Source organism: Crocodylus porosus, unplaced genomic scaffold (assembly GCF_001723895.1).
Source record: "Crocodylus porosus isolate Cpor-Errol unplaced genomic scaffold, CroPor_comp1, whole genome shotgun sequence".
NCBI classification, from domain to species: Eukaryota; Metazoa; Chordata; order Crocodylia; family Crocodylidae; genus Crocodylus; species Crocodylus porosus.
The window spans coordinates 31,201,507-31,211,512 of NW_017728948.1; the positions used below are offsets into that span (position 1 = coordinate 31,201,507).

Below are 10,006 nucleotides of genomic sequence, written 5' to 3' on the forward strand. Positions count from 1 at the left end.
TGTCACCCATGTCATGAGTTTTACTTGTCCGCAGCTTGAGGTGCAGTTTCCCCCAAACCCCTGCACTTATTCCCTTGAAAGTTGGCAGGCGTTGTGGAGCTAGCAGCTATCTCCTTGAAACTTGGCAGCAGGGGCTAGCATGCCTGGAGTTTTGACCCTGCTGTGGCTTAACACATACATGACACAAGTTTGGCTCTCAAGACTTTTGGGTGCAGTTTCTCTGAACCCCCTGCACCTATTTTCTTGAAACTTGGCAAGCTTTATGCCCTCAGATGGAGCTACTATTCTTGCAAGTTTTATCCAAATCTGCCCAGAAATGACAAAGTTATAGGCTGTTTCAACCTTCCCCTTTATAGCCTATGGGAGAAATGTCAAAACAGCGTTGAAATGGTGAAACGTTTCGACTTGCCTTGTTTTGTTTCATGGCTGTTTCGACCATATCTGTTTCATTTCAGTTTGGCTGTTTCGACCTCGAAACAGGTCGAAAGAGCATCAAAACAAAATTGCTGGCAAAATTTCACACAGCCCTACTTCACATCTGTATTCCAGTTAGAAATCAAAAGTAGGTTTGACCTTATCTTTGAGGCAGAGGAAAGCTGGATGATCTTTTCTATAGGGCTAGTACTGTCAGTAACAACTTCTCATGCTGTATAGCTTTGGCACCTTTAGTTTAGTATTCAAACACATCTGTTGTACAGCCATAGCAGGGATCTAGCACTCTAACTAGTTAAAAAAAATGGTTCCAGTAAATCTTTTGCAACTTCCTGTGCTACTCCCAAACCATGCTGTTTTGCTTCATTCAGCACATTTGGGACATGTCTTTGACTTTGTGCTTCATTAAACTATCGTTAGGGAAAAAATCAAAACTAAATGACTGGAAAAATGACTTGCACAAGTTTTTAACATATAAAGAAGAAAATCCTACCAAGGTTGTTTTAAGCTTTAAGGATGAAAAGAAAGGTTATATTATAACACTTTATATTAGATGTATTTCGTGTCCAATCATTTTATTAATGATAACATGTCCAAAAGTGTCCAATCATTTTATTAATGTTTCCTACAAAATGCAAACTTAAATATTAAGGTGGAGGAAATGGAATAAAATCCAAATAAATATAGATCAGATTAATGCAAAAATGATCCACCATTTATACTATATAAATACACCACAAAATGACTGTTAGATGTGGGTTAATCTAGTTTGACCAGAAATTGCTGCCTCCTCAATGTCATTCAGTGACCCTGCATGAAATGAATTGGTGGTCATAGGCCAGTTCTTGTTGGCAGGCATCCATATCACAAAACCACTGCACTTGTTAGCAGACTCCGTGAAGAAGCCAAAGACAGAATTGACGTGGCATTTGGACTACCCTATTTTGCCACTGAAGGTGGAGATGAAGTATTTGATGTTTGCAGAGCTATTTCTCATCCTGTTTTTGTACTGTAGATAACTAAAGGTCTTCATTCTACAGGACTGTCAAACCACTATTTTTTCAGAAACCATCTCTTGGAATGAAATCCAAGAAATACCCAGAAAAATACTGTTACATGAGGGCCACATACTTAGAAAATGAATGTAGGAAAAATTCTACCACAGGTAATAATTATAAGCTGAATTCAATAATAAATTTAAGTGATCTTACTTTAATATAGTTGCTAGTTTCCAGCTAAAGCACAGGTTTCTTGGGGACCAACAATAAGCAACAATAAGAATATCTGCGTGTGGCTCTCTACTGCTTTAACTTAGAGTTATTTTGAATTTGGAATAAGAAAAGAGCAACATAAAGAAAAAAGTTTAGTGTAAATTTAGCATTGCTAATAATATTGTTACAGGAGTTTCTGAGACTATGAACAGATAAATTATGCAAAGTTAAAATAAGAAATGTGACTTACTGTACATAAACTGATCCACGGTAATTGTTTCATGTGTCTCGTCTAGCCATTTGTAAGTACAAGCTTAGCTGTAACTATTTTTCAGTTATTTCATTTGGGGATAAACTGATCCAGGCTTCACCAGCTTCCACATATTATGAAGTGAAGTAGATGCACAAAACAGTAAATGAAGATCAGCCCATGTAGTATGCTCTCCCTCTGATACTCCTAACTCAATATATTTTGTCTATTCATATGCTAATAAAAGTCTCACATGATTTACAAAATGAGTTAAATAAGTTTGAGAAAAAAATGAGGTACCTGCTCTACAGCAATCCATCTTTAGTAACTTTTAACGGAGTTCTGCACAGGCTCAGATTTATTCCCAACAAAACATCATTGAAAAACTGGGACCTGTGTCTAATTGATTTGATGGCTTCATGACATGTACATACTTTGAATCACAGATGAGTTGCATAAACATTAACCACTCCTCAAAAAGTGTCTGTGAGAGTATTGCAGTAATATTCCCATTTTACACAAGGAGAAAAAAAGATAAAAGTAAGTACTTTCCTTAGACTACACCTGAAGTGAGATGTGAATCTGGGATTAGAAGTGAGGAGTTCTTGGCATCGGTCTTGTGCTTTAGCCACACAGCAGACCATATTTTTCACTCCAAAACTCAACTCTCAGTTATGCCTTCAAAGACAAGATAGATTAAAAATTGCAGGTATGTAAGAACTAAGTAGCCAAAACTCACCTGAAGCAGCAGCATTTGGTTTTGTAGGTATCAGACAACGAAACATGAATTCTGGCATTAACATGGATTTTGATGCAATAAGTATGTAAAGTCCTTTCTTAAATATAAAAAAACACTGCTAGAAGGTATGTCAAATATGTTTATTTTTTTCCTGATATTATTGATAACAGGTAAAAGAAATAAAGTTTAGTATCACTTAATTTTCTGTGTTGTTTTGAACATAGTTTCATAAAAAGGCATTATAACAGCATACTTACGTTTCTTTAAAATCTTACCTTTTTACTAGTACCAGTGGTTGTTAAATTTTCATTTTTAGAGTTTTCTGTGAAAGCGCTTTCTTATATTAAGCAGTCACTGATAACAACTCTGGCTAGGATTTTTTCCACAGGGGTTAGGCGCCCTTTGAAAATCCTGTTCTCCAAGTTTGTATTGCATCAAGTTTTGACTTTAAACAGGGCTAATGTCTCCATTAGTTTAGTATTTGAATTTATCTTCCACCTTTACATATTAATTGCTCAGATTAATGTTAACCTATGGTAATGGACAATTTATCTATAGCAGGTAAATATCTTAAGACATTAAAAAAAAGACATGCTTTTCTTCAATTTTGTTTTATGAATGCACCATAGAAATCTGAGCAATAATAAGATCACAGATATAGAAGAAGGAGCATTTGAAGGAGCATCTGGCGTGAATGAACTGTTGCTCACAAGTAATCGTTTGGAGAATATCCAGCACAAGATGTTCAAAGGACTAGAAAGTCTCAAAACATTGTAAGTCTATTTGGGTGTTTTTCCTCTCCTTCTGTGCCAGATCTCTTTGACTTATAGCAGTAACCTGCCTTTCTTGTACCTTTTATTTTGAAGGCAAACTATGGTACAAGGAAGCATATCCCTAGTGTTTGCTCCTTTTCTTCACTAAGCTTTATAGTGTGAATTTGTTAAGTATGGGCCTGATCAAGTTGCAGACATTCTCTGAAATGTCTGTGGTCCATCTGGACTGTGCAGTAGCTGAATGTGATTCTGACTCTTTGAGTGTGTATATGTGGGAGGAGGAAGGAGAAGTCATCTTCTTTGGAGCTATAGGAATTATGCATTCTGCACAATGTAGTCTCTGATTAAGTCCAGCCTATCTGTTGTTGGGGATTACGCTGGAAAACAGTGATGAATTCAGCTGATATTGAAACATGGGAAGAGATTTTTCGACAACTGATTTTAATTTCATTTAGCCAATGACAGCTGTGGCTTTAAATTCTTTTGCTCTTCCATTAAAGCATTGAGGGGCCAATTTTTTTTTTTTTTGTTGGTGTGCCACAAATGAGTTCTGCACTATATCCAAGTGCCACTCTGATCCCCTTTCCCTGCCCAATCTTCTTCTCTGCTTTCTGCTACCTCCTTACCCTATCTACTCCTTTGTGTCCTGCTTTCTGTCCTACCTGCTGCTGCATTCCCTGCTTTCTTCCCAGTCAGCCGTGTGCCACACAAAGAAGTTGTCTGTGCGGCTTGTGCACCCATGCTGCAGGTTGGCCACCTCTGCCTTAAAGGAAGTTCAGGCCATTCAGTCAAGAAGATCTGTTTATATGATCTGTGGGTTTCTTCCTTTTTATTATGACCTTTTTGCTTCCTGGGCAAATCCTCAACTGCCAGTCACAGAGCTCTGATTTTGGTTTTGGACTTCTCTGGCAAGCCAGGCTTCCTGATCAACAAACCAGTTCTCCACTGAATGAAGAACTATGTTTTTTTCTGGGGTTTAACAAGCCCAAAGACCGTAGATACTTGTTAATACATTGGACCTAACATTTTTAATTTTCTTTTTGTTTCAAACATCTGAATGTGTCAGAAGTTAATTTTTTATGTATCTAAGTTTTTAAAAAGATATTTCTGAGTTAATGACAAAGATGCAAAAGCAGCAATGCCTTTAATTATGTGAATCCCATATACTGGTATTACTTACAGAAATCTGGTTTTAGGAAGGTTGTTTCTTGCTTGAGATACTGAACTTTCTGATAGTTATTAAAACCATGCTGAGTGAGTGAGATCAAGCTGATTTATGTTAATTGAAAGATTTGTTAAACAAGTAACAGGAGTGCTTTCTGGCATTTAGATTATAATCATGTTAATAAATTCTATCATTCCTTTATGTTAAATAACAGTTTAATATTATGAGCTTGTTTATAATTTGAATAAAGAGGGAGGATATAGAGATTGTTAAATGTCACCAGAATAAAACAAATATGCAACAGCCATGTACATTTTTAATTTGTAAATCAGCTCTCTTATAACAATAGGAAAATAGCTCAGTTTTTATCTGGTAACTTTACTTACATCAGCTTTAAGGGAATGGAAATAATCACATATAAACTACAAAATTGTAGTGATTTTTCATTGCAGTAAGTGTCTTTAAAAACATACTAACTTTAATTTTTTTTTAGTACTCTGTAATAATACAATATAATTAAATATTCCAGTTATATACTATTGAATTAGGTTTGTTGACTAGCAAAATGTTTATTGCTTAAATAAGGTTCCTATGTTGTTTATAGATAGAATAAGTTCAGTAAATGGTAAGTAACTAATAAACAGCAAAAAGTTGATATTTTGGTAAATGGATTATATTCAACTATCATATATTAATTCATGTTAATCCTTGCTTTCTCAGGATGCTAAGGAGCAATCGTATAAGCTGTGTAGGTAACGATAGTTTCACAGGACTAAGTTCTGTCCGTTTGCTTTCCTTATATGACAACCAAATTACTACAGTCGCTCCAGGAGCCTTTGATACTCTCCATTCACTCTCTACATTGTAAGTTAAACTATAAATATGAATGTATCTAGGATTTAAAACCATTCACATTTTTATACCGATTGATATCAGTGATTCCTCTTTACAATCTAGCAGCATGCGTTTTGATCGTTTTCTAAGCAAAAACTCAACAGTCCAAACTTCTAAAAGGAAATTTAAAAAGTTTACATCCTTGCCATTTTGAATACTTGCACTTTCTTAGATGCCTACTAGAAGTATCTTTAGATAAGTCTAGGCATTGAATTTGTTTTCCACTCTTCCCTAGAAATTTTCAAGGAATTTTGAAACTTGATAGAGAGGAGAATTAAGAGGGGCCCTAGTGTAGACAAGTTTCCCAGGACTACGCTGGCATTCTTGACACTAAGCTTCCTCCTGTCAAACAGCACAATTCACATATGATATAGAACTTACCTTGGAGTTTAACTCTGGCATAATGGAACTTTAGTCCAATTTTCTTCTGAATAAATTTTCATGTTAGAAATTATTTATTTTGTAAGGGTTATCTAAATTCAAATATGTTTTAATTCAGTGGTTGGGAAAGAGGGGAAGGGGCACAAGAGGAGAAAAGCACCTGTTTGATACCACTTGTGTTACTGAAAAAGTAATGTCTCTATGAAGCATCACTCAGGAAAGTACTTAATCCTCTTTCAACGTAAAATATGACACTTTACACCTAGTAATTTGTGCATATTAAAGATGGCATGTTTATAAATAATGGAATTGTCAATAGGTTTGTGCTGAAGTGAAGAGATGCCAAAAGTACTGAGACTTGTAGAAATAAATTCATTTTTATAACTGGCATTTAATCAACTTAGCTGTCAGGTTAGATAGGAAACTTATTCTCTAGGCAAATAAAAAAGATGGAAATCTTGAGATGACAACTTAATGAAATAGCTGTTGTCAGGTTAAAGCTAATAATATAAAGTAATCAGCCTTCATCTCTATATTAAATTACTGTGTTATCAGTGCAGGGTAGTTTGACAGCAAGTCACATCTCTGACAGGTTTAAATTATTTCTAAATGAGATGTATCAAGATTCACTGCACAAATCCTAAATTGCAGCCTTCAGCTTTGGTTTGCATATGAAAATGTTGGAGGAATTTCACTTAAGCTGAACTTTTTGAAAACAGAAATCGAATGTTTTAACTGAAAACAAAGTTGTATTATTGAAACTAAATTATGTATCGTTTGCATGTGGTTCTCAGAAACCTCTTAGCCAATCCTTTCAACTGTAACTGTCACCTGGCTTGGCTGGGAGATTGGCTGAGGAAGAAACGCATAGTAACTGGAAACCCTCGCTGTCAAAAACCCTACTTCCTAAAGGAGATTCCCATCCAGGATGTGGCAATTCAAGATTTTACTTGTGATGATGGTAAGAAATGCATACTTGAGCTGTCAGGAATGCAGCTTCCATACATGTATCTGGAATATTGCATAGATCGTAAAGGCTCATATAAGTGGACCACTCTAATTTTATACATGTTCCTTGTCATCCATTTGACTCCCAAATAAAATAATGTCTGCAGTAGAAGCTCTATCCACCCATTTTGAAATGATTAGTAAGTGTGCAGCTGTCATATGCATATGTTAACAAGCCCTTTGAAGATAACAGTATGCAACACTGTAAATAAATATTTAAAGATAAAATGGAGATTGAGATAATTGGGCTGATAGATGTTGTCTAATGCAATTGGATTCAAATATTCTCTAGCAGGCTATACACATTCTAATATCATATTAGAGATTTGCTCACTTGTTACTGAATTTCAATATTTATATGCAAATGTGAAAAACTGCTTTTCTCTCATATCACAGTGTTTTTAAGACTGTTTGTATGCTTGCTGATTTTCAAATGTTTAACTTTCCCTAATAAAAAGGAAGCAGTCCTTATTTGCCTTTTTACAGATCTGTAGAGTATATGGCTTTGTTACATTTTATGTAATTGTGATTTTACTTTAATATTTCTTTCTCTAAAGAATATGAATCTTGGGTACTAAAACATCATGGATAAACAAATGATTTAATTCAAAATGGAATGTACTTGAAGTGATATTTTTAGTGATAACTTTATGATTTCCATCCATCAAGCTATGGCACAGCAGAACCTTCATGTCTGTTTAGGAATTACATGTGTTGTATTACTGGCGGTTCTTAAGTGTTCTGCACAGCAAAGCTTTCATTTATCTGGGGTTTTTTGTACTAACTAGGAAATGATGACAACAGTTGTTCCCCACTGTCTCGCTGCCCCGCAGAATGTACCTGCCTGGACACAGTAGTTCGCTGCAGCAACAAAGGCCTTAAGGCTTTGCCCAAAGGCATCCCAAAAGATGTAACTGAACTGTAAGTAGCACTCATTCTTCCTTTTTTTAAATGTCAAGGTCAGAGACATACTGTCTGATTTAAGAATGAGAAGAGGAAAAAGTATGCAAAGTAAAAAAATGACATTAAATGATCAGTGAGAGTTTAAGATTTTAGCACTTATTACATATTATGGCCTAAAAACAACAAGGACTTCTTCACAGAGAAATTAAGTAACAAAAATTCCTGTTTATAAATAGAAGGCCAGTGTAATTGAAATTCTAATATTCGTATTTTCCTATGCTTAGGATATTAGATATAGGATCTATATCTCTTATATAAATCAGCCATTTCTGTTTGAGTTTGTGACTCATATATTAAATCACTGTTCTTTAACCATTTCTATTTTGAGTTTGTGACCCATATACTGAATCTACCCATATGTAAACTTGAAATTAAAATGGATCAGAAGCTATGAATTAAAGTGAACTGGATTCATATGCTTCATTACTCAGCCAAGAACAAATACAGAAATTAAATATCATAAATGATAAAAACTAAATCAGTTATTGTAAGAGAACTTGATCAAAGTGTGGTAGTTGTTGAACCTGTGGTAGAAATCAGTAAGCTCATCCAGATGTTCAGTCCAGGTGATGAAAATATCATCTATGTATAGTAAAGGTTTATCAGTGCAGTTTTTCTAAAAATTCCTCCTACAGATAGCTCATGAAGAGGGTGGCATGTTGGGGGGCCATCCTTTTGCCTGTAGGGTGTTCCCACTCTTTGGAGGAAGTATTGGTTATAAGAGGTAAAGTTATTTTGAGGTGAAGATGAAGTGGATGATTTGTGCAGTTAATGTGATTTCAAAACTGAGTGTACTCTTTGTAACCAAATTCAGGCAGACAGCTGGGCCTTCATGTGTAGGATATTAGTGCAAATATGTGGTTGCAAATATGGCTCTCTCAGGGGGTGGTTGATGTTCCAGAGCTTGTTGAGGAAATCTGTTGTGTTTTGTCACTCGAAGAGCAAGTTTCAGGTGGGTTTGTATGAACCCTGCTACCTCTTCAGTAAGAGTACCACAGTTGGATGTGATTGATGCCAGGATGACTTTGTGAATCATCAGGAGCATAACAAAATGTTTCTGGGTTGGGAATGTGGGACTGGTTTGAACAGGTTTTCTTTTTTCCTGGAGCTGGTTTGATAGTATTTTTCCAGTTCAGGAGTAAATATTAGTGTGAGGTCTTCCCCAAGTTCTTTATGCTCCTCAGTATTAGAGAATTATCTTGTAACCTTAATCATATAGTCTTGACAGCGGAGGATGATTATAGCTCTTCCTTTGTCCACTGGTTTGATTACTGTTTTGTTGTTGGATCTTAGGAACTATATGGTTTTTCTCTCTGAAAGGGAGAGGTGGACCTGGTTTGCGTCGAGATTTGTTCTGTTAGATTTCTTCCTGAAACAGTCAATGTGGTAGTCCAGTGTGTGGTTCTCTCTACAGGGAAGGGTCCACTCAGATTTTTCTTGTCACCATTTATCCTAGCTATTACAGCAGAAATGTGGTCAGAATTGGTTCTGTCCATATATTCTTTCAGACAGAATCTGCTAAAGTATTTTTCCAATTCTCCATATCTCTGTCAAGTTGTTTCTCCAGGCAGAAGTTTGGGCCTTTTCAAAGTACCAATATATCAGAATGGGCATAGGAGTGCTTTGATAGGTTAATAATGTTCATGTTCTGGGTGGTGCTGTCTTGATTTGCTCCTGTGTGAGCATGATAGCTGTGAAGTGGCTGTTGTTGTGATAGTTGATTCTCCTTTTTTTCCTTACATTGGATGGCTATCATAGTTTCATTGTTTCATCGTTAGTAGGGTCGGAAGGGACTTGAGCAGATCATCAAGTCCGACTCCCTGCTACGGCAGGAAAGAGTACTAGGGTCAAACGACCCCAGCAAGGTGATTGTCAAGACTTGTCTTAAAGACCCCCAGGGTAGGAGCCAGCACCACTTCGCTTGGCTAGCCGCCCTGACAGTGAAGTAGCACATCCTGGTGTTTAATCTGAATTTACCCTCTGCCAGCTTGCGACCATTATTTCTAGTCACTCCTGGTAGTGCTCGGGGAAACAGGGACTCCCTCAATGCCTGCTGATCCCCTCTGACTAGTTTGTAACAGGCTACTAGATCCCCCCTCAGCCTTCTTTTGTGGAGGCTGAATAGGTTCAGGTCCCATAGCCTCTCCTCATAGGGCCTGCCCTGCTGCCCCCGATCATGTGAGTGGCCCT

The 10,006-nt window shown here is 36.4% G+C and overlaps 1 protein-coding gene across 3 annotated transcripts in view; it reads left to right on the forward strand.

Moving 5' to 3' along the window:
• SLIT2 (slit guidance ligand 2) overlaps nt 1–10,006 on the forward strand; it is a 446,646-nt gene that overhangs the window by 361,257 nt on the left and 75,383 nt on the right. For all 3 annotated transcript variants that reach the window (XM_019552853.1, XM_019552854.1, XM_019552852.1), the window contains 4 exons: nt 3,262–3,405; nt 5,291–5,434; nt 6,640–6,806; nt 7,642–7,774. In XM_019552853.1, coding sequence (XP_019408398.1) covers nt 3,262–3,405; nt 5,291–5,434; nt 6,640–6,806; nt 7,642–7,774 — 588 coding nt within the window. The remainder of the gene's footprint in view (nt 1–3,261; nt 3,406–5,290; nt 5,435–6,639; nt 6,807–7,641; nt 7,775–10,006) is intronic.